Here is a 24,759-nt window from a genome sequence, read left to right on the forward strand (position 1 = left end):
GAAGTTCTTCCGGCATTTTTTTTTTTTTTTTTTTTTGATAGAATCTTACTCTGTTGCCAGGGCTGGAGTACAGCAGCACAATCTCGGCTCACTGCAACCTCTGCCTCCTGGGTTCAAGCGATTCTCCTGCCTCAGCCTCCTGAGTAGCTGGGATTACAGGCGCCCACCACTACGCCCAGCTAATTTTTTTTATTTTTAGTAGAGATGGGGTTGAACCATGTTGGCCAGGCTGGTCTCAAACTCTTGACCCCGTGATTCGCCTGCCTCGCCCTCCCAAAGTGCTGGGATTACAGGCGTGAGTTACCGTGCCTGGCCTCTTTTGGCATTTTGAGCCTAATAACTTCTCGTTGTGTAAGATGTTTAGCTTCTCTGGCTCCCACTGTTTTAATGCTACTAGGACATTTAATTTAAATTACATTGTGATAAAGTCATTGAGATAAACCCATAAATGCTCCCAACAAAATTTGTCAGTGTCCTTTGGGGGAAGCTGTTGTTCCCAATTTAGAACCAGTATGCCTACTTAAATATAATATTTACCAGTGGGCATTAACATGCTGCAGCAAAGGTCACTAAAATCATGGACCTTGTCCATTAATATTATATAACAGTCACCCTCCTTCTTTAGCCCAGGGCTTCTCAATCTTGACACTACTGACATCTTGGGCCAGAAAGTTTTTTGCTGTGAGGGGCTACGTAGGTAACATGCACTGTAGGACATTCAATAGCATCCTTAGTTTCTACATACTAGGTGCAGTAGCAATCCCTCCAGTGGTGACAACCAAAAATATCTCTAGATAGTCCCAGATGCAAGTCCCAGATGCAAGAGGGTGCAAAATCAACCCTCTCCACAGTTGAAAATCACTGCTTGGCTCAAAAATGTATTAAAGTGTACCAAGCATAGAGACAAAAGAAACATAGTCCCTATACACACCAAGTTCAAAGTCAAGCATGAAAGTAGATGTATAGAGTAGAATTCCAAAGTAGAGTAGCAAGTGCTGTCGTTCAAGTAAATTAGGTGTGCCTAAATCAGATTGAGGAATGGGGATTGCAGACCAAGGAAACTATTTCAGAAAAGTCACACATCTGAAAACCATAAAGTATCCTGAGAAAAGCCAGGCAGAGGAAACAGCATGAGAAAAGCAAAGGACCTTCCAGGAAGAGCAAAGAGTTTGGAATCACAGACATGGGGTATTTGAAGTCAGAAGCAAGTGGTAAGAAATGAAAGATCTTGACATTAGGCTTAGGACTTTGATCTTCATGATGAAGAGCACAGAAGGCTAGCAAAACATAGAAGCAAAAAGTTGGTATCTACATTTTACAAACTCATCCATGTAGATGGACAGATGGAGGTAGAAGTAGGACCAGCAATAAGGAGACGAGGAAGGGGCAATCTGTTTCATGGAATTGTTGCAGCGTTTGATGAAATTATATTTGTGAATGCACACTGTGAAACACGAACTGATTTTTCCATCAAATCATTTCAAAAACAGTAAAGTGTGATATAAATGCAGACAGAAACTATTCCCACTGCTATCCTATGCTAGTGTTAGAATTTCAAAAACATTTCTAAAAGGAAAGTCTGAGACCACTAGGATTAATGGCAAGATTGTTGAAATAAATGAATACTCTCTCTTTGACGGAGTCTCGCCCTGTCACCCAGGCTGGAGTGTGTGGCGAGATCTCAGCTCACTGCAACCTCTGCCTCCTGGGTTCAAGTGATTCTCCTGCCTCAGTCTCCTGAGTAGTTGGGATTACAGGTGCATGCCACCATGCCCAGATAATTTTCGTGCTTTTAGTAGAGACAGGGTTTCACCATGTTGGCCAGGCTGGTCTCGAACTCCTGACCTCAAGTGATCTGCCCGCCTCAGCCTTCCAAAGTGCTAGGATTACAGGCATGAGCCACCGCACCCAGCTGGAATAAATGAATACTCTTACAAGGTGATATTGAAAGGAGGTAACACATGTTAAGTTGCTATATTTTTATTTTAAAAAGTATTTACACAAAACAGTGTGGAAGTTCTTCAAAAAATTAATAGAATTAACATAGGTTCTGGCAATTCCACTTTTGGGTATACATGCAAAAGAAATAAAAGCAGGTCTCAAAAAGATACTCGTACCCCCATGTACAGAGCAGCATTATTTATAATAGACAAGGGGTGAGGTTGGGCTCGGTGGCTCATGCCTGCAATCCCAGCACTTTGTGAGGCCGAGGTGGGTGGATCACGAGGTCAGGAGATCAAGACCATCCTGGCCAACATGGTGAAACCCCGTCTCTACTAAAAAATACAAAATTTATCAGGGCTTGGTGGCATGTGCCTGTAATCCCAGCTGATCGGAAGGCTGAGGCAGGAGAATCTCTTGAACCAGGGAGGCAAAGGTTGCAGTGAGCCGAGGTCGTGTCACTGCACTCCAGCCTGACGACTGAGCGAGACTCTGTCTCAAAAAAAAAAAAAAAAAAGACAAGAGGTGGAAACAAATCTAATGTCCTTCAACAAATATTTGAATAAACAAAATGTGGTTTACACATACTACGGAATATTATTCAGCCTTAAAAAGGAGGGAAATTCTGATACATGCTATAACATGAATGAACCTTGGGGATGTTATATTAAGTGAAATAAGGCAGTCACAAACAAGCAAATACTACATGGCTCCACTTATATGAGGTACTTAGAGTATTCAAACTCATAGAGACAAAAAGTAGGATGGTGGTTGCCAGGGACTTGGGGGAGAGAGAAATGAGGAGTTATTGTCTAATGGGAATGGAATTTCAGTTTGGGAAGATAAAAATGTTCTGGAGATGAAAGGTAGTGATGGTTGCACAACAATGTGGATGTACTTAATGTTGCTCAACTGTACACTTAATATGATGGAACATTTTATTTTATACACATCTTATCACAATTGTTAAAGTAATTATATTTTATAACACTTTGGATTATACATGACATTTTTCAACTGAGAAATATGAACAACCAAGTCACCACTTTGGATCCTGCTGTTTGAATATGGAGGTTAAGAAGTAAGCAGAACCAGTTCCTCAGAAAGTTGGGGATTTCCCTTCTAGAATATCTTTCAGGTTCAAATTTCATCCACGCAACGTGTTCACTGCCCAGAGTAAGCTACGAGCAGAAGTCCCATGTTGTTAGCTGGATCATAAAGATGATCAAGCTCCATGTTCATTTAGCCTTTCAGGTGCTCAGCAAGTACTGTTCCATATTCTGTGCCAGGCACTGTGCATGGCACTTTGGGGTAGAGCTGTGACTGCAACAGACAAACATCTGTCTTCAGGGAGCTTCCAATATAGCACACACTAGTGACAACTAATTTTAAAAGTAATTTATTTGTGCCCACCAAGGGAACCTAACCTATACTAGAGTGTCAGGGAATAATCCTTCAAGGAACTAGTATTGAACTTGAGCAGTGAAGGTGAACTGGAGTTAACGCAGAAAGGTGAGCAGGTAGATTCCAGACAATGGGTCAAAGTGTGCAAAAGATACAAATCAGCATTAGAGATACAAAGAAAGCCTGTGCAGCTGACTGCCTGGGTGGGAGGGCAGAAAAGAAGAAAGGAATGGGATGAGTCTGGGAAGGTGGGACAGTCAGATGACACACCGCTGAGCCCCTGAAGTCCTCCTTCAATCCCTGCTGGGAGGCCTGGAGTGGCCTGCTAGCCAGTCTCCTCTCCTCTGCTCTACAGTTTTCAGGATAGTCTCTCAAGCACCATTTTAATCACATCACTGCCCTATGCAAATACCTACAATTAATTTTCTCCAGCACTTCTTATGCTAGTTTCAAAGCTTTTCATGGCCAAGACCCCTTGAGCTTCCAGGGTTCTTGGTCATTGCATCACAGGAGTGCGCTTTGCTGTCCTCTACCATGGGCAGAGCCACAAACCAACAAGGCCTCAGGGAGTAAACACCTAAACGGGGAGATTAGATTAACATCGGTAAAGTAGTATTTAAACACTACAGAGGGGCACACAACTGAAGGGCTCACTCAGGTAAGCTGTCCTATCTTCACGTCAAGGCAGTCCACTCAGAGCAGGTGGAGAAAACCAGAGAACAGAGGCTGTTGTTGAAGATTCCAGAGGTTCCTGGCTTCAACTGTGATGCAGAAGTTGGATAGGACATGGAGGGGAATGTGGAGGAGGGCACCTATCATTAGCACACATGCAACAGGCAAAGCCAACACGGTGCCTGGACTCTTCACAGGAGAAAGGAGATCATGAAATACAGAGACAGACTTGAAGAGAAGACCCATACTTAAGGGAAAAGGGGAAATGGAACCAAGCAAAGAATACCACGAAGCAATGAATGACTAGTGAAAGATGAGGAAAGCCTGGATACACTTATTTTCAACATTACTGATTATGCTTGTCATTCTTTATTGATTAATTAATTGGTAAAGAGTTCACTGTGAACCATGTGTTAAGCATTCTGATATCCAAATCAGCTTTTATCTGCACCACTCATAGACAGTTACCACACTTTTATGGATTCTATTTCAAGTAATGATAAACTCCCCGAGTCTACTCTTTGTATCTACTCTTTGTGTGTGCCCAGTGCCTGACAAGCAGCCAACATTGGGCCCTTGCTTGGCTGCAGCAAGCATGTTAAGCCCTGACCTCCCACTTACCTATTTTCAAGTTCCGCAAACAGTGGCAAGGGCAAACTGTGCCTGCCTCAGGAGCCCACAGGGCCAAGAGGAGGGCAAGTCTGCAGAGAAGATGCGGACTCACGGCAAGGCATCAGGGCCCCCAACCTGGGCTGTTGCTTGCAAGGCCTGTCAGGGGACTCTTGAGATGACAAACGCTGGAGGAGAGAGAGGATCCTGCAGCAGTGACATCACGTCAACAGGACAAGCGCCTCCCAAGGTGCTTTATCACCATGTTGGAAAGGTCACAAGCCCTGATCTCATGAGTCAGAGGAATGAAATGTCTTGAGAATTGTGCCTGCTGATAGGAAAGGGCATTTCTGTACAGGGGAATGGAGATTTCTAGAAAGGTTTTCTGATGAGCAAGGGACAGGAGTCGGATTGTATGTCTCTTCCCCAGTGTCAGCTCTGATTCTCCAGTTCTTTCTTCATAGCTGGAGACACTGGCACTCCACTCAGTCCCATGTCAGAGCCCACCACAATCTGGTTGGAGACCTGTGAGCAAGTCTTGTTGCTAACATACCAACTACTCCGGGTGGCAGAGATGAGCCCTCTGGCATCCAGTGTTAGCTTCCCCTTTACAGTATCATTTCTCCCCTTTCTGTAGGATGCACCCCACTCCTAAATGCATATCATTGTATGATGATCTCACTGGGGCTCAAATTGAACATACTTGGCCAGCATCTATAAGCTTACTCTCCTATCTTTCTAACATGACCCTAGTATTCTTCAATAATTCTTCTTTACTTAAAGACTCCTCTTGTTCATTTTCTTGCCCAGACCTGGAATAAACCATTTTTTCCAAAGAGCTCTAGTTTCTTTTAAAAGAAAATGGAATTCAGAGACTAAAATCCGAGTTCTAGATCTGTCCATTCTCATTGGGTTATCACTAATTCTAGGTTTTTCAGTAGAGCTCAAAAATATACCTATTTTAAAAATAAATAAGTCATGATTTCAGAATGACACTGCTTTTTTTTTTTTTTTTTTTTTTTTTTTTTTTTTTTTTTTTTGAGACAAGGTCTCACTCTGTTGCCCAGGCTGGAGTGCAGTAGTATCATCAGAGCTCACTGTAGCCTCATTCTCCCAGGCTCAAGTGATCCACCTCAGCCTCCCAGGTAGCTGGGACTACAGGAATGTGCCACCGTACACAGCTAATTTGTGTGTGTGTGTGTCTGTGTGTGTATGTGTGTGTGTGTATATATTTATATATTTTATTGTAGAGATAGAGTTTCACCATGTTGCTCAGGCTGGATTTGAACTCCTGGGCTCAAGCAATCTGCCTGCCTCAGCCTCCCAAAATGCTGGGATTACAGGTGTGAGTCACCACCCCAGGTTGATATTTATAATTTTAAAGATTGCAAGATTCTATGTAAGTTCTTTGATTTTATATGTGTCTGTTTTCTTTTATTGCTGAAATCCTTACTCCTAAGTATTATAACATGATTTCTTATTTTCTTCACCCTCTACTACATATACAATAATTTCAAAATATGTATAAAATCTTATTAATAAGCTTATCGAATGCAATTTAAGATGTCTTTGTGGCTCTTTTGCCTTTATGCTGTATCAGGAGGCCCAGAAAGTCATTAAAGTCATTTGAAAGATATTTTGTTTGGTTATGCCATCAATCTACTAAGGTTCATTCCTCATTTCTAGTCCTACTGCCTTCACCTGTTCTCTACCTCCTTCTATAGGTAACTATGTTCTTATTAATGTTTTATCTGTTCAATCTGTCTTTTTGAAACATAAGTAATGCAAGTAATGCAAGTACGCTTCATCTTTCCCTCCCCCTTTTTAGCCTATATGTATCTTCTGCTTTTTTTTCTTAACAATATTACCTGGAGATCCCTCTACACCAATCTATTTTCTCATTCCTTTTTTATAGCTGCATAGTACTCCACTGTAGAATGTACCATAATTCATTAAGCCAATTCCCTCTCAATGGATACCTGTTTCTAGTCATCTGCTATAACAAACAGTGCTTCAGTAACTCACTTTGAACATACATCCCTTGCAATTCTTGAGAATGGTTATTTATTTAAACCACATTCCATTTTTTTTTTTTTTTTTCAGATGAAGTCTCACTCTGTCACCCAGGCTGGAGTGCAGTGGTGTCATCTAGGCTCACTGCAACCTCTGCCTCCTGGGTTCAAGTGATTCTCATGCCTTAATCTCCCGAGTAGCTGGGATTATAGGCATGCACCATCATGCCCTTTAATTTTTGTTTTTTTTAGTAGAGACAAGGTTTCGCCATGTTAGCCAGGCTGGTCTCGAACTCCTGACCTCAGGTGATCCACCCACCTCAGTCTCCCAAAGTGCTGGGATTACAGGCATGAGCCACCGTGCCTGGCCTGTATTACCTTTTAGATCTTTGCTATGTAGACATGAAAAACCATGTTATTTTAATATATATTTATTTGATTATTTAAAACATTTCACGTTTATTGGCTGTATACATTTCTTTGACAGTTGTCTATTTTACTCCACTTTCAAGATGTTTATATTTTCCTACTGATTTTTTTTTTTTTTTTTTTTTTTTGAGACAGAGTCTCGCTATGTCACCCCAGGCTGGAGTACAGTGGTGCAATCTCATCTCGTTGCAACCTCCACCTCCTGGGTTCAAGCGATTCTCCTGCCTCAGCCTCCCAAGTAGCTGGGACTACAGGTGCCCGCAACCACACCGGGGTAATTTTTGTATTTTTAGTAGAGATGGGGTTTCACTATGTTGGCCAGGCTGGTCTTGAACTCCTGACCTCGTGATCTACCTGCCTTGGCCTCCCAAAGTGCTGGGATTACAGATGTGAGCCACTGTGCATGCCCCAATTTTTTTTTTCTTGGAGATAGGGTCTCACTCTGTCACCTGGGCTTGAGTACAGTGGCGTGATCTCTGCAACCTCTGCCTCCCAGGTTCAAGCAATTCTTGTGCCTCAGCCTCCGGAGTAGCTGGAATTACAGGTGCTCACCATCATGGCTGGCGAATTTTTTTTTTTGTATTTTAGTAGAGACAGGGTTTCACCATGTTGGCCAGGCTGGTCTCGAACTCCTGATCTCAAGTAATCCACCTGCTTCGGCCTCCCAAAATGCTGGGATTACAGGCATGAGCCACCGCGCCCGGCCCTCTCTTACTGATTCTTATTTATTCCTAGAGCCATGTAAAAATGGTAAGTCTTATGAGGATGGGGCCAGGTCTGTCTTATTCTCCATTACACCCTCAGCACCCAGCTTGGTATCCAGCAAACAGCTGGTCAAAAATATTGGTCAATAAATAAATATTTATGATAGTAATTTTATATTACATCTTTTTTTCTCAATTTAGCAAATTGTACAACCTTTGGAAGTTATTTAGCCTTTGTAAATCTCTGTTTCTTCTGTGAAATGAGAAAAATAATTCTTAATAATATTTTTATAAAGATTAAGCATAATAAGTATAAGATAATTAATACACTGGCACATAAAGAGCACTTAAATGTCCACGTCTCTCATGATCATCACCATCATGATCATCATCATTATCTATTCATCATTCATCAACACCATGAAATAATAAATTCAGATATGCTGTTGTAAGAAGGAGCAAAGTGCAACAGAGCAACACAGCAAAGTGTTTTTTTGCCTGTGAACACAGTCATAGGGGTTGATATATAATAAGAAAAAGTATTTCTGAAACAAACCAGGCAACTGTTTTCTGAGCGAAATATTTGTGTCAGGGGTTACTCTGGGCCATTTCTTATATTCAGGAATTTTTCTTCTTTCCTGATTATTAAGTATCTAGTTGTAGTCTTGGAAGCAGAAATAACAAAAGACAAGACTAGTCTAGAAACACGTGTCTACTGATAGGGAACTGTATCCCAGTGGGCTACTAGTTATCTGGCATTTCTTTTGAGATGGTAAAGATTTGGGGGAAAGAACTGAAACACACACTAAATCCAATCTAAATGTTCATATCAGAGACTAAGAGATAAGAATAAGAAATGCGTAAGGTCCTTCACAGTCCAAAGCTTCTATACTTCCCTTTTATACTTAATATCAATCCATAATAAGAAATGAGGTAAAATTTATTTTTGCCTGCTTCAATGGTCGATAATTTTTTGAAGTCCAAGTTTCCCATGACAGAAAAAAAAAATAAATTATTATATAAGAACCACAAGGAAATACATAATTGCTACATAAATAATAAAGGTTATCTGGAAAGTAATGGCAAATTGAACTTTAAGGCAAGCCAACTCCAAGAGTAATGTCTCTGTTTTTCAGCTCCATTTTTAAAGATCTGGATTCTGGCCACAACCTTGTGGTGAGTCTACTGAATCGGGTCTGACCACAGTCCGTAATATGCACTACCAAAACTGTGCCTTCCCTTATGGAGTTAGATTCCATTAATGCAGAGCGATTAGATCATCCACTGTGTATGAAGCACCACTCCAAGGACCAATGGGGATTCAAATCACAGCCCTACTTTCAAGGACCTTCTGACTTTGAGGGAGGAATAAACCCCCTTGACCCCAAACCTCTCTCCAGATAGCGTGCCCTTTTTCTGCTCCCTGCTTGAAAGAAATGTCTTCACCTCCCATGGCCTCTTAAACCCACAGTAGTTTGGCTTCTACTCCCCAATACACACTGAAAGTTTCTTGTCAATGTCTCTAAAAACAAAAAATAACCACAATTTCCTGTTTTCTCAGCAGCGAGCGACACAGGTGCTCACAGCAGAAAAGCTCTCCTGGCTCTTCCCTTGTCTCCCGACGCCTCATCTTTGCCCTGCCTCTGAGTGTAAGGCTCCTGGGGCCTCACTGTTAGCACTCTTTCCCCTCTCTACACATTCTATTTAGGAAGTCTTACCCAGTCCCTTGGCGGTAAATGTCATCTCTATGCTGATGATTTTCAAATCCGTATCCCTAGCTTAGATTGTTCCTTTAAACTCCCCACACCTATATCCACCTATCTACTCAACATCTCCACTTCGATACCTAAAAGGAAACTCCAAGCTACTCTGTGTAAAATTAGGTGTTTGGTTTCCCTACCAACTATCCTCTTTCATCCTTCATCTCAGTCAATGGCAACCCATACACCTCTGGCTCAAACCAGATAATCAGGCATCTCCCTTGATTCCTCCCCCATCCTTACTCCTCTACCCTAAAAATGAACTGATCATTAAATCCTATTAAAATCTATCCACAATTCTCCATCTTACTGCCACCACCATCCCTTGACTGGGTGACTGAAATAGACACCGAACCTCTCGTTTCTATTTTTGTCCTTTCTTTGATCTACTTTTCCATCCAGCAGTCAGAGAAACGTTTTGATAAAGTAATTCAGCACACCTTTTAATGTTTTGTGAACTATGTTAATGTTTTATACCTCCTGTTGGTATAAATTATTAAATCAGCAAGGATGGAGGAAAAGCTAAAATTATATAGCTACAAGTGAACCTAACTATATATCAAATGATAGCATAACTACAAAGATGAACCAAAAATTAATTAGAAAAGAATTCATCAAAGTAACTTTTGAGCATGCTACTCTATCAGTACATTACTGGTGATGCATATTCTAAAAACAATAACAATAATAACTTCTAAACAGTCTTGAACTTTTCCTTAAAGATGTGTCTAGGGTGGTGTTATGGGAGTAGGAATTTGTGCGTATATTTTAGGACTGGGCAAATGATATTGTTGTGAGCTAGAGTTCTCACTGTGAGAGAAGGGAGATATAAATATGAAATAATGGAAGCAGAGGAAGAGTCCTTTGATATGGACTGGTTTGATGGTCTCAGAATAAACTTCAATTGATTATTCAATCATTCAACCTATAAATTGATCAATCTTCTAGGTGTATCTACTGAAAGGGTCTAGAGGCAAAGACAACTAGTAGCAACAAATGCAACTACTGCAGCCCTAGATTTTGGTTTCCAAATGTAATTCCCCACCACAAGGATCATGGCTCCTTGGCAAAATGGCTGATTCTTCCAGGGCTGGGGCAGGGAAAGTACAAGCTAAGCCAGGAATATCTTTCTGAGCAGAAAGCAATAACGTGCTCACAAACTGATGAGGGTATATCCAAGAAAACTCAGAATGTGCATGAAGAAGGTCTCACTTGCCAAAGTTTTGATCATTTGAACATCAAAAAGAATGATGATAGGCATAGATTATACTCCCATTGAATTAAAAAATGAATCTATGAGACCACACTAAAAAGTGCAACAAAACTATGAAGATAGGAAAAAAAAATCTTCTTTGCAGAAGAGTACCAATTAATGAAGGTGGGAAGAAAATTAGAATATTACCATTTTGCAACCACCATTGTCATAATTATTTTAGTCAAGAATCATCAATTTATGCTATAACTATTGGGGGAAAGACTTTTGGAAATACAATATATATAATCTCCAGGTTTCACTCCACAGATTACTCACTAAACACAAAGGGGAAACTGGTAATTTTACAACAGAGACATCTGGCTGACACTACCTTAACCAACGACGCGGGTTGGGGAGAGGTGGGAGAATTCTGTCCCTCTGATGTGATGCACGACAAGGACACAACACTGACCCAGAGGCTTAGAGAACTCATTTTAGAATAAGAACAATCAAGAGATGTGGCAACTAAAAGCCATGTTTGATCCTTGTTTGAATCTTGGATACAGAAAAACAAAACCAAAAACCCCAGCTTTCTAAGACATTACTGATTGGCATAACTGGAAATTTGGATAGGAACTATATATTAGACAATACCATCATATCAATAACTTTTCTGGGTGTGATAATTATGTGGGAGAATGTTCTTTTCCTTAAGAGACACCTGTGAAGTTTTTAGGGGTCATGTGTCTTTATGTCTCTCACATATTCTTAAAGGGTACAGCAAAATGGCCAGACTCTCATACCCCTTAGAGCTTTAATACATGCTGTTCCTCTTGCATGAAATGCTGTTCCTCCTCTACTCATCTTTGCTTGCCTAACTCCTACTCATTCATCAGATTTCAGATGAGAAATAACTTCCTCCTCTGGGAAGCCTTCCTTAAGTACTCATGCCAAGATTCCACCTCCCATCTTTACTGTACAGCACCTGTACTTTCCCTACAGTAACAATTATCACTGTGTTACTCATGCCTGTTTATCTGCTAACTGCATGGGGAGAAGACATCAATCCACCTTGTTCTCCTGACGTCTCCACAATATCCAGCAGAACATCTGGCACTCAGTCTGTTGTCATAGACATAAGTGCTCTCCAACAAACATGTCCAGTTAGTCCCTCAGGCACAGGGTCGAACTGCACTCTCCTTTCCCTTTGAAGTGAGGTGTGGCCATGCAACATTCCCTGACAAAGAAGTCTGAGGGCAAGAGGTATTTGCCATTTCCAGGCAGGAGCCTCCAGAGCCAGACCATGACACCCACTCAGTGTCCCTCAACCATAGTGACTGGTATGATCATCCAGGGTCATGGGGGGATGATAGCGAGTAATGCTCCCAGTCACCCCAAAATGAAGACTCAAACAGCCCATGTTCCTAAATACCTATAATGAGCAGGACCCCCTGCTAACTATACCCCTGACACCCCAATGGACCATGTTGGACATGTAGTATAAATAAAAAATAGGGCTGGGTGCAGTGGTTCACGCCTGTAATCCCAACACTTCGGGAGGCCAAAGTGGGAGGATCACTTGAGGCTAGGAGTTTGACACCAGCCTGGGTAGTATAGCAAGACCCCATCTCTACAAAAAAATAAGAAATTAGCCAGATGTGGTGGTGCACCCTGCAGTCCCAGCTACTCAGGAGGCTGAGGTGGGAGGATCACATGAGCCCAAATGTTTGAGGTTGCAATGAGTTACAATTACACCACTGTTCTCCAGCCTGAGTGACAATGAGTCCTACCTCTAAAAAGAAATAATAATAACATTAAAAATTAAAAATAAACTTGGTGGCCAGCCTTAGTGGCTCACACCTGTTATCCTAGCACTTTGGGAGGCCGAGGCAGACAGATCGCAAGATCAGGAGTTTGAGACCAGCCTGGCCAATATGGTGAAACTCCGTCTCTACTAAAAATACAAAAAATTAGCCAGGCGTGGTGGTGCATGCCTGTCATCCCAGCTACTCCGAAGGCTGAGGTAGGAGAATTGCTTGAACCTGGAGGCAGAGGTTGCAGTGACCTGAGATCGTGCCACTGCACTCCAGCCTGGGCAACAGAGAGAGACTCCATCTCAAACAAAAATAACAAAAAATAACTTGGTAAAGCCAAACACACGTTTAGGTTGGTTATTATTTCAGCATAAGCTAGCACATCTTGACTGATCCATATCCAACTAATGGCATTAGGTTAAAAATCATCTGAAAACCTAATTATTCTTCAATAGTGACTAATCAAATAAGTTGCCCTTTATAGAAATAGTGGAATACTATGCAGACATGAATAATGAGGAGGCTCTTTGTGTCATGATCTCCAAGATGTTCTGTCAAGAGGGACAACAAGGCTATGTATGCATAAATGATTACACATTTGTATACCATTTTTAATGGAAGTGTTGACCAAGGAACCAAGGAAGGATGGATAAGAGATTCCAATGTAAATTTCTAGGACAAACAACCGACATTTCTAGATAGATTATGAGGATGAGTTACATGATCTTAAATTCCTTACTCAAAATGATGTAATAGAATTTAGAAAAAGAGAGTATATGAAAATTTTTGGAAAGGCCTACTGGTGTGTAGCTAATCCTGTGTCCCATCCCCTTCCTCATTCAGGAGAGAAGGCCTTCAGTGGGACCACTTAGAAAGCTATGAGTCCCCTACCATTTGGGTGGGGGTAGAAGGCACAGTGGACTGCTGTCTGATTCCCTCCTAGAGAAGATGAAAGATCAGAGACTGGCTGGCTAGCTGCTCTGATGGAGGTACGAGCTTGGCCTGTCCTCCTAGAATGTGGTGGGAAAAAGAATATGTGGACATTGACATGGACTCTGTATGTGAAAATCTGTACAGATCGCTTTAGACAATGTGTGAACGGGCTATGGAGCAGAGGATACTGGAGCAGAAGAAAGCTGGAGGTGGACAGAGTAAGAAACTAGACAGAGCAAAGACACAGCAGCCCTCATCAAGACAAGCACCAGAGAGACAAGGCTGGCAAGGAGAACGGGGTCTCTGAGGGTGTGTGAAGGCAGCTCTCCAGAGAGTCAACTAGGGAACATGTGCCATGCTCTGAGAGCCCCAGGCCAGCTTACCACTGTACAGTCAACAAAGAATCGTCCTGCTCGCCAAAGCCAAGGACATCAGAAACATCAGTCAACGCATGAGGGAGGAGGAGAGCAGGAAAGACTGTGCCATCATCATGTCCCTTCCTACCTGGAAATGACTGGATGATAGAAGCTTTGGTTATGCTATAGAACTGCACATTCTGCAATCTAAATCAAGTCTGTATTTTGTTGCTTAAAGCCATCATAAAATGTGTATAAACTGTGATCTGAAGTCATGGGGCTTACCCATGTTTTTATCTGGGATATGGAAAAAAAACTCCTGTCCAGGGCAAATTGAAAGGAACAGTGGAAGACAAATAAGATTGCTTTACGATTACACTCAGGACCCCTTACATTCAAACTTCCATTCACACGTGTATGAAATACCAGTGCAAGAAAATACAAGAGGCTGTGTATAGTGGTTCCATCTCAAGTGGGAAACTAGAAATAAGTGTGAGAGGGAAGTTATATTTTTGTTATGCATCCTTTTGTACATTTTTAGTGTTCGTATGTCTTCACGCAAACGCGCAAGGAATATATAACAATTGGTATGGTTTGGCTGTGTCCCCACCCAAATCTCATCTTAAACTGTAGCTCCCTTAACTCCCACATGTCACGGGAGGGACCCAGTGGGAGGTAATTGAACCACGAGGCAGGTCTTTCCTATTCTGTTCTCATGATAATGTATAAGTCACACGAGATCTGATGGTTTTATAAAGGGGAGCTCTCCTGCACAAGCTCTCTTGTCTACCACCATTAAGACCTGACTTTGCTCCTCACTTGCCTTGTGCCATGACTGTGAGGCCTTCCTAGCCATGTGGAACTGTGAGACCATTAAACCTCTTTCCTTTATAAACTACTCAGTCTTGGGTATTTCTTCATAGCAGTATGAAAATGGACTAATATGCCCACATTGTAAAATTACCTGTTAGAAGTGATATGGCTGAGTGGTTAAGAACTCCAATGCTTGGGCTTTAATCCTAGTCAGGCCATGACAGTCATGTATTTGTAAGCATGTTTACCTACCTCTCTTTGCTAGTTTCATTGACTGTAAAATGGGAATAATGATGGTGCCTCACTGGGGCACTGGGGAAGGTGAGATGATTTCTTTCTTGCAAAGCTCTTACAAAAGTGTCTGCCTCATATGTGCTCAGAAGTGTTGGCTGTGATTCTTACCTATTCTAATAATAGTAACATAATACGATTGTAAATGCTAGAGGAAGAAAATGCACCAGACAAAAAGTATGGAAAAATCTGAATACCATTAAAAGTGAGTCCATTTTCTTCTTGCAGAGAGCACAGGAAGGAGATTTAGAGAAGATGAAATATGGCCGGGCGCGGTGGCTCAAGCCTGTAATCCCAGCACTTTGGGAGGCCGAGACGGGCGGATCACGAGGTCAGAAGATCGAGACCATCCTGGCTAATACAGTGAAACCCCGTCTCTACTAAAAAATACAAAAAAAAAAAACTAGCCGGGCGAGGTGGCAGGCGCCTGTAGTCCCAGCTACTCGGGAGGCTGAGGCAGGAGAATGGCGTAAACCCGGGAGGCGGAGCTTGCAGTGAGCTGAGATCCGGCCACTGCACTCCAGCCTGGGCGACAGAGCGAGCCTCCGTCTCAAAAAAAAAAAAAAAAAAAAAAAAAAGCCGGGCGCGGTGGCTCAAGCCTGTAATCCCAGCACTTTGGGAGGCCGAGACGGGCGGATCACGAGGTCAGGAGATCGAGACCATCCTGGCTAACACGGTGAAACCCCGTCTCTACTAAAAATACAAAAACTAGCCGGGCGAGGTGGCGGGCGCCTGTAGTCCCAGCTACTCGGGAGGCTGAGGCAGGAGAATGGCGTAAACCCGGGAGGCGGAGCTTGCCGTGAGCTGAGATCTGGCCACTGCACTCCAGTCCGGGCGACAGAGCGAGACTCCGCCTCAAAAAAAAAAAAAAAAACTATTAGACATTACCCTGAGGAAAAATGCCAGGTATCTGAGGAGTGAACCATTCAAAATACAACCAGTCACTAATGGGGGGAAATCTCAAGAAGCCCTAAGAAAGCTGGGAATGGGGAAAGAGACATAAGTTCAACTACTAGAAAATTTGTTATGAACTTGTAATGCCAGAATGGAAAGAGAAAACAAACACAGAAACACAACCTGGGGACACAGATCCTGCCCGCAGACATGCATGTGTCTAACGGCACACGATGAGGATAAATGGGAGGAGTTGTACAGAAAGAGAGCAACTGTGACTCAATAAAAGAATTGTCAGTTTGAAGACTGGAGACGGCTGCCCCAGCAACAAATGAAGGGACTCCAGGAAAGCAGAGCCCTCCACACAGGCAAGTCCTCTGCACACACCATCCACAGAGCCACCTGGAGAAGCAAAAATTGAGAGACAACTGCATGGTTGGGCATTCAGCCCAAAGCTGGAGGGACTAAGTCTGTAGTTCTTTTTGGAGGCCCAGGACCAAGGAAGCATGCCTTTTAAGCAACTCCATGCTCAGGCTCTTCACCTCAAATACAACTCTGCTTCAGGCAGGTGAGGGCAGGAGGCAGGAAGCCAGACATTCAGGTAAATTATGGAGATAGTGCAAAGGATTAGGCATCTCAATGCAAGAATAAATAAGGCCCCTAGAAGTGGAAGGACCAAATATCAAGGTTCTGGGAGTCAAAGGAAAGAAAGCACGGACTATGTGATTCATTAACAGAGAAAGCCATTCTTTTGAGGAAATTGGATATAAATGCTAGGACTGACTAGAACAGAGGTAACCTTTTGGGAACGGCAACATGCCAAGCAGTTCAAGAGAATAACAACCACCAAGTGGAATGGGCCAAGCCTGCTATGCAAGGCTGTGCAGGTTGCATTCTGCACAAAGGTCTCCTGCTGACAGGATTAAATGGGCCAGGAAAGGCTGCCTCTTCGCAGAGGCTGCCTTTCCATAATTTACACAAAGTCATCTTATATGTTAAAATTAGGAGAAGAAGTCTAGGTGAAGCATGGAGGGGGGATCAGGGGAACGAAGGAAGGAAGGAAGGAAGGGTGGTCAAAGAAATGCAACACCTTAAATTCTATTCTCAAACCTCAACATTCAATTGCGCCTTCATTTCTTAGGCCTCAGGAAGCCTTATTATGGGGGTTAGGGATGTGAAGGAGTAGAATAATCCAAGATGCCTAGTCCATGGGGCCCACAACCAGAGCTCCACAGTAACTTTCTTTAAAATGTAGTATATTTAAATTTCCATCAAACTGTCATTTATTATGCAAGGTGAAGTATTTAGGAAGAAATAGACTGATGTGTGTAGTTTACTTTGAAATGTATTAAGAAAATAAAGTAGAATAAGGGATCGATAGAAGGATGTACAAATGAATAGGTAGGTGATAAAGCCAGTACAGTAAAATATTCATGGGGTAAAATCAAAGTGCTGTGTATATGGCTGCACACAATAAAATTATTTCAGCTTTGTTGTATGTTTTAAACTTTTTATAGTAAAATCTTGGGAAAATATTGATTGAAAAAAGAGGAATGCAAGATCTAAGAAAAAATAATGACATACCAGAATGGGAAATGACTGCGGACTCTCATAGAAATGTCACCAATTAGATGTAATAACAATCAGAATATGTTGGGTGCTTACTATTTGCCTAGTACTATGCTAGCGCTTGACAGATAATCCTATTAATTATAATTACGGTAATTAGAAATGATGTAAGTCTTATCAAAGAAAGTCTCTAAGATTAAATTTTAAAAAGCAGAACTGGGAACAGAACAAGTCTGGCTAAAGTTAAAGGAAAGGAAACAGAAAGCTCCAGCCATAAAACAAAAGACAGGCTTTCTGTCCACAAGCGTGGAAAGGGCTGCCCATCCAAACACATATGTCAGGCCTGGAAACTCAAGTCTAATATTGCCATGCATGGGGTCTGGAAGGATGTGAAAGTTCCACCTCATTCTTCCCATCACTCAACTCTTCCTCTCCAGTGGAGCTGACCACAATACCACTGGCATAATCATAATTCCACTGTAGGTGGCTCCACAGTTTCACAGACTTCAAAGTGTTCTTATATGTACTATGTCAGGCAGCATAATGTCCTGGAAGGGCCAAAGGCTTGGATGCTACAGAACCTCAGCTAAATGCAGAATTTTACCACTGACTATCTAGATGACTGTGGGCAAACAGCTGACTCTCCCTGGACCTCAGTTGCTAAGCTTATAAAATGAAAGTGTTATCCACATTCCACAGATGATAAAACTGAGGTCTGGAGAAGTAAGGTGACTTGCACAAGGCCACACAATTGATAAGAGGAAGAACGGGAACTGTGTCTTTTGACATGAGGCTTATGCTCTCAGAACTGACACAAGGCCAGAATCGTGCCCATATACCCCTGCTGTAAAGAAAACTCAGTTCTGAATCTCCATTAATTATCATCTCAAAAGAATAAAGACAAAACACATGTAATAGTGACAATTTAAATATCTCTCAAGACAAATCATCTTTCAGTGTGTCCAAAAGAAAAGGAGGTTGATAATCAACTAAAGTAAAACTCTTTCCAAGTTATCCAAATTGGCTTACTGTTTTCAGTTGTACATTTCCAAACATTTCTCACAGATATATACATAGTTTACAAATGCTAATAAATCACTATTTCCCACATTATCACCCAGATCTAAGTACATTCTAGGGATTAGAAATTTGCCTCAATAATTAATAATAAAAATATTTAAAATACTCGAAGTATCTGTTAAATTAAAAAGTGGATCTTTTCAATAGTGAAATTTTCTTTCTTTCCTTTTTTTTTTTTTTTGAGACAGAGTCTTGCTCTGTCACCCAGTCTGGAGAGCAGTGGCGTGATTTTGGCTCACTGCAACCTCTGCCTCCAGGGTTCAAGCGATTCTCCTGCCTCAGCCTCCTGAGTCACTGGGATTGCAGGCATGCACCACCATGCCCAGCTAATTTTTTGTATTTTTAGTAAAGACAGGGTTTCACTATGTTGGCCAAGCTGGTCTTGTACTCCTAATCTCAAGGGATCCACCCACTTTGGCCTCCCAAAGTGCTGGGATTATAGGCATAAGCCCACCGTGCCCAACCAAAACTTCCTTAAACATGTTTCAACTAAAATTGTAAAAAAAAAACAAAAACAAAAAACAGAGAAGTTCACAGAACTTTGACTAAGCCCCTGTTTTCAGTAACTAGTCAAGTATCTTCTTGGAACAAATGACTGTAAATGAATAAATTGAAAAAGACATTAACAATCACAGACAACACTGAAGTGCAGAGGAATATATTTAAGCACCAAGATCTGAAGTACAAAGCCTCCACTGGGGAAGAGGGCCTTTTATTTCAAGGGCACTTTCAGAAACCAGAAGACTAAAGCAAGAAAAAAATAACCTGTCGTGTTTTTAATAAGACAGGCTATCTATTAAAAAGTAGCTGCACCCACATACAATTATTCTATAATAGTTAAAGGCATGCTGGCATAGAGATATAAAAATTTGGGCACATCTGTTTCATTCTTTAAAGTCTGATATAAAAGTAAAATTATTTAAGATCTCAGATTTTACTTTCTAACATTTTGAGATTTAGCTGAAAATTACATTTAAATATGATCGAAAAGCAAGTTAACGAAGGACAATTTCCTACTCACAAACGCAAGATCTAAATCAAGCATAGTTAGGTAGAAATTAAGGGTTCTGACCATACATAGACATCAAATCTTAAGTAGAGTTTTACAAAAATGAGCCCATATGCATAGAAAAAAACATCTGCAGGAACACAACATTAAATTCTAATGTGGTTGTTTCTGAGGAGTGGGATTATAAGTGGAATATATATTGCTTTCATTATCAGGAAATATTCAAAAAGCATAGTGAGGTAGACTATTTAATGCTAGTTGGAAAAGAAAGAGACACACAAGTTAATTATATAGGAGATCAGTGTTACCAAATGCAGAGCACTCTGCTATGCACAAGGAAAAACCAAGATGAATAAACAACATAAAAACCCATGCCCTCAAAAAAGCTTATGATCTAGACATAGAAGTGAAATACATGTTCCTACAACTAAGTACCAGACAGAATTCGAAAAGTACTATTAATGCTGATAGTCCAACTACAGAATGCTGTAAAACTAATAGTAAGTACAGAATGGTATAAGGGTAAGGAAGAAGAGAAATTAATTCTAGCTAAATGGAATCAGAAAACATAAGGATGGAGAGATTTTAGAAGCTGGGGAAGGAAAAAAAGGGCATCTCTTACTAAGCACTCTGTGTGTGACAGGTACTAAGAGTACTTTCATCTATTAATTCACTCAGTTCTCACATTCACCCTAAAAGGGAGGTACTATAATTATCCCTGCTTTACAAACAAGGAAGGTGAAGCTTGCTCAAGCTCATACTAGGTCTAGTAAGGAGAACTAGGATTTCACCCTGGTGAGGGCTGCGTTCCTCATGACTTTGCTATGCTGTCCCTCTAGGAAAAGGGGAAACACTGGGACCCACAGGCTAAAGAAAAATGGGTTAAGAAAAATGGTGCACAAAATCAGAAAGAATAAGAAACTTGCATTTATTGAAGGGTTTCCAAGTAGTTTCCATATTTAATGCTTTTTATATACAATTTTGGTTAATTTTTCTGTGAAGTGGTGATTATGATGATTACATCCATTTTAATGATATGAACGCTAAGTTTTAGAAAAGTTCAGTATCAGATCAAACAGCTAATAACTAGCAGAACAGAATTGTAAACCCAGGTCTGAGTCCAATCTCAGTTCAAGTCAGACCTGTGGCTTTATATGTACTATCTTATTTAATCCCTAAAACAATCTATAAATCTGGTACTCTTACCTTTTCTCATTTTACAGATAAGAAAATGAAAAATGAGATGGTAAATAACCTCCCCAAGGTCACAGAACTGGTAACCAGTAGACCCAAAATTTAACCTCAGCATCATGGCTTCACACCCAGAGTTCTGACCCTTTGGATACACTGCCGGAAAAAGAGTAAAGAGGAACCCAATCACAAATGTCAAACTCGGAATCCACCAGTCATGCAAACTCATTGACAATTTTTGCTGTAAAAAACCCATGATCAAATAACGTGTTAGGAATAAAGTTCTCCAACAGACATACCAAAATTAGATTCTTGGCACGTAAAGTTTAATAAGACATGGAACCCCTTACCTGTACAGCTTTTCAAAGAAGGTAAACCATTGTTTTAATTATGTATAATCTACCTAAGAAGGTCATCTATGTAGTTTTTCAGCAAGCACTCACTTACCACAACCCCACTAAAATGTCAAGCCCCAACTAAATGTTGTAATACTTTGTCTAGCATAAAGTACATTGGATTTATCCATTATTATATCTTCCTACAGATTCCTATACACAGTGGTGTAGAAATTACAATGTGAGTAATTGATAATTGAACCTGCCTTCCCAAAGCAAAACAAGAAAGAAGGTGAGAGGGGAAAAAAAGGGGCCAACAACTGAAATGAGTTTGCTTTTCACATTTCGTTTTGCCTCTTGGCTACAATCTACAGTATTTCACACCAAACATCCCAAGCTACCCAGCTCTGAGGCCTAGAGTTACCCACCTACAAAACAAGCTGCACGCTCCCTGCCACAAGGAGAGTGACTCATCCTAACATCCGGCATCAATTCTTAATGAGTCTCCGAGCCCCCGCAGTCCTGTCTACTTCTTTTCTTTTCCAGTGAATCCTCACAGCCCCCTTTCCCTGCACGTTCTCTGTCCCAAATTTCTGAAGCCCTTCCCCTTCCATCTCTTAAGCATCTCTACGAACCTGAAACTCCGTGAGGCTGATGGCACGTCTGTGGTTCCTTTCTCCTCCTTCCCTCCATCCCCACAGCTCCCCGGGACCTGACCCTCCCCACTCACCAGGTGCAGGGCCAGGGGCAGCAGCAGCAGGAACAGCCACAGGTAGAGGTGGCAGCTGTTGGTGAACTTGCTCTGCTCCGGGTCGTGGTACCAGCCCCCGGTGAGCGCGGCCCACACGCCCTGCCGGAGCAGCTGCAGCACCTGGGACACCATGCCGGCTGCGTCCCGGGGCTGGTGCGCGCCCCGTTGCACCCTGCGCGCCCCGGCCGGCTCCCCGGGCTCCCTCAGGGCTAACACCTGGGCCCGCGGGCCGCGCCGCCGCCGTCGCCGCCGCCGTCGCCGCCGCCGCCTCCTTCCACCCCACGGCTGAAGCTGGAGCTGCTCTTCCGCCCGGACCCGCGAACCGCGGCGCCGGAGCCGGCTGCTGCCGCCGGGCAGGTGAGCGCCATGTCCGAGGGAGGAAGGATTTTCCCAGCGTGCTCAGAGGCGACTGCTCAGAGGATGCTTCCGAGGCTCCTCCCAGCGCCCGCCCAGTCCCTCCTTAGCCTTCGCTGGGGGCCAGAAGGATTTCCGAGTCCCTCCAGCCTTTTCTTTCTCTCTTTCTTTTTTTCTCTCTCTCTTTCTCTCTCTCTTTTTCCTTCCTCCCCTCCCTCCCTCCTTCCCTCCCTCCATCCCTCCCTCCCTCTCTCTCTTTTTTCTCTCTCCTTCCTTTCGTCCTTCCTTCCTTCCTTCCTTCCTTCCTTCCTTCCTTCCTCTCTCTCTCTGTGTTTCTTTCTCGCTTTTTCCTTTTTTTTTTTTTTTTGCCTCTCCCCCCTTCCCTTCCCCTTCTCTCCGATCCTCCTATTAGGGGACATGCAAAGGTGTTCTCATGCAGAAGGCACAGACCAGGACACGTTCCTTGTCCTTGTCCTTTTTTGCACCCAAATGTTTACCTCATACAAGGTCCTGTCACTCCGCACTCAAAGTAATTTCTTCTCCTGAGCACTTCCTGCACGCCTTCGTTCTCCTTAATTAAGGGCTGACCCCAGACGTTCTATTAATCTAAGCTCTGCCTGGTCCTCTGGCACTGATCTTCTGTCCTCCCTGACTTCCTCCTCCACTCCCTGTTGTCCAACTTGGTGGAGAAAGAAGATAACCACCTTCCTGATAAAATTTCAGGAGCTTCAGTTAGGCTCTTTAGTTTTTTATCTCTTTCCTAGAACATAATCCCAGGTATTTAACTGGCTATTTAGAACATTAATCTAAATCTCTCTATGCTGTTTAGATAGGAAGACCCACTGGACAAAAAATTAATAATCTTTAAGCTATTATATATTTTATCGTTTACAGTGGATACAGTTCAGATTCTCTTTTGACAGTGGGTTTTGGAAAGGGAAGAGATAAAAGGGAGCTTGTCTTCCTTTGGGATGAGGAGCGGAAGCCCTGTGTGTGTGAGCTCGGGCCTTAGGGAGAGACAAAGATTAGAGGGCTCCATGATTCCCAACATGCCTTCCCTGCATCATCCTTACCTGGTCTGTCCCAACACATCACACTCCTCTGACTCGTGTGCCTGCCTGTGTGCTGGCCATGTTCTGGTCTGCAGCAGCACTTGCTTGTGGACGCCCTAGTCAGGCCCAGTAAAGGCACACCAGCCTTCCCAGGCTGAAACAAGGTAAGGACAGGCCCATCATGAGGAAAGGGCCCAGGACATGAAAAACCACTGAGTTACAGCAAAAGCCTCACTATGGTGTGTCTGCCATCAGCCATAACCACTCTTCCTTCTACTTTACATTCATCAGTAGGAATGAATCATCAAAATGGAACATGGCTTCTTTCTGTACTGGAAGAGTAATTTTCTTAAAGACACAGCTTGTAAACAAATGGTCTTTTTTGTATATCTGCTCAAAATATTTGTAAACTACCAGGTGCTGTATAAATGTTTAATGGATTAATCAACCAATAAACTCCACACTAGAGGAGCGCTGTCATGTGCATGGATACAGGAGGAAAGGTCATGCAACAATCTGTTTCTACATGGAGGTTGTGCCCTTGTTCACTCATCCTGATTCATCAAATATTTACTGAACACCTTCTGGGTGCCAAGCATTTTGCAGAAGACTAAGAAAGCAAATGTAAGTCAAATATAGTCCCTACCATGAAGGAGTTAACAAACTACAAGAGGAGGCAGGAAAATAAAAGACTTCCAATAAAATGTGCTGCCTGTTATCATATTGTAGAAATGGACACATTTCCAGATATATGGAAGCACTGGGGCACTGTGCAGTGCAGAAGACATGTACAAGTCTGTGAAGGAGGGGTGGTGTCAATGAGCACCAGGGAACTGGGTCTTAAAGCTAAATACTAGCTCTCTCCACAGGGAGTGGAGGAGGAAAAGTCAGGGAGGACAGAAGATCAGTGCCAGAGGACCAGGTGGAGCTTAGATTAATAGAACGTCTGGGGTCAGCACTTAAGAAGAATGAAGGCATGCAGGAAGTGCTCAGGAGAAGAAATTAGTAAGTGTAAATAGTTCCCCAGGAACATGTATGTGTGGAAAGAGGAGCATGGCAATTTGGGGAAAATGTCAGGATAGTCTAACATGTCTGGAAGGTAGGGCTGGGAATGGGAGAAATGGAACAGTAGGAAACTTAATGAGATAAGCAGAGGTCAGTCTCCTGAGCCATACAAAGTTCTTCAGATCTTATCCTAGGCAATGGACAAGAACTGGAAGGCTAAAGCATGCATGTGACATGATCAATAGTACAGGGGCAAATGCTGAACACCTGAACCAGCAGGAAGGGACAATATGTTGAGGGATCATATATGATCTTAAGGCTTAGAGGTCAATTCAATGTGGAGATAAAGGGATAAGTAATGTTATGATTTTCCATTTTGGGTTGAGATGACTATACTGTAAAATTAATCCATTTATAAGATATAGGAAGGTTAGCAGCAAAAGATGACTGCACTGAATTTGAGTTGCTTAGGGACTTTGCAAGCCATCAGGGAGAGAATGTTTCTGAAGCTTAGGAGAGGTTTTTGAAATAGGGATTTATACTTGAGAGAGATCAGCAGATAATCCCATAAAAGGGGATGATAATG

The 24,759-nt window shown here is 42.3% G+C and overlaps 1 protein-coding gene across 1 annotated transcript in view; it reads right to left on the reverse strand.

Annotated features, from left to right (window-relative positions):
* PCNX2 (pecanex 2) overlaps positions 1-22,145 on the reverse strand; it is a 318,318-nt gene extending 296,173 nt beyond the window's left edge. Inside the window, 1 exon segment of the mRNA XM_030935586.1 lies at positions 21,742-22,145. Coding sequence (XP_030791446.1) covers positions 21,742-21,894 — 153 coding nt within the window. The 5' untranslated portion in view covers positions 21,895-22,145.
* Between the last annotated feature and the right edge of the window lie 2,614 nt (positions 22,146-24,759).

The sequence above is a fragment of the Rhinopithecus roxellana genome, chromosome 8, assembly GCF_007565055.1.
Source record: "Rhinopithecus roxellana isolate Shanxi Qingling chromosome 8, ASM756505v1, whole genome shotgun sequence".
In the NCBI taxonomy this organism is placed as follows: Eukaryota; Metazoa; Chordata; class Mammalia; order Primates; family Cercopithecidae; genus Rhinopithecus; species Rhinopithecus roxellana.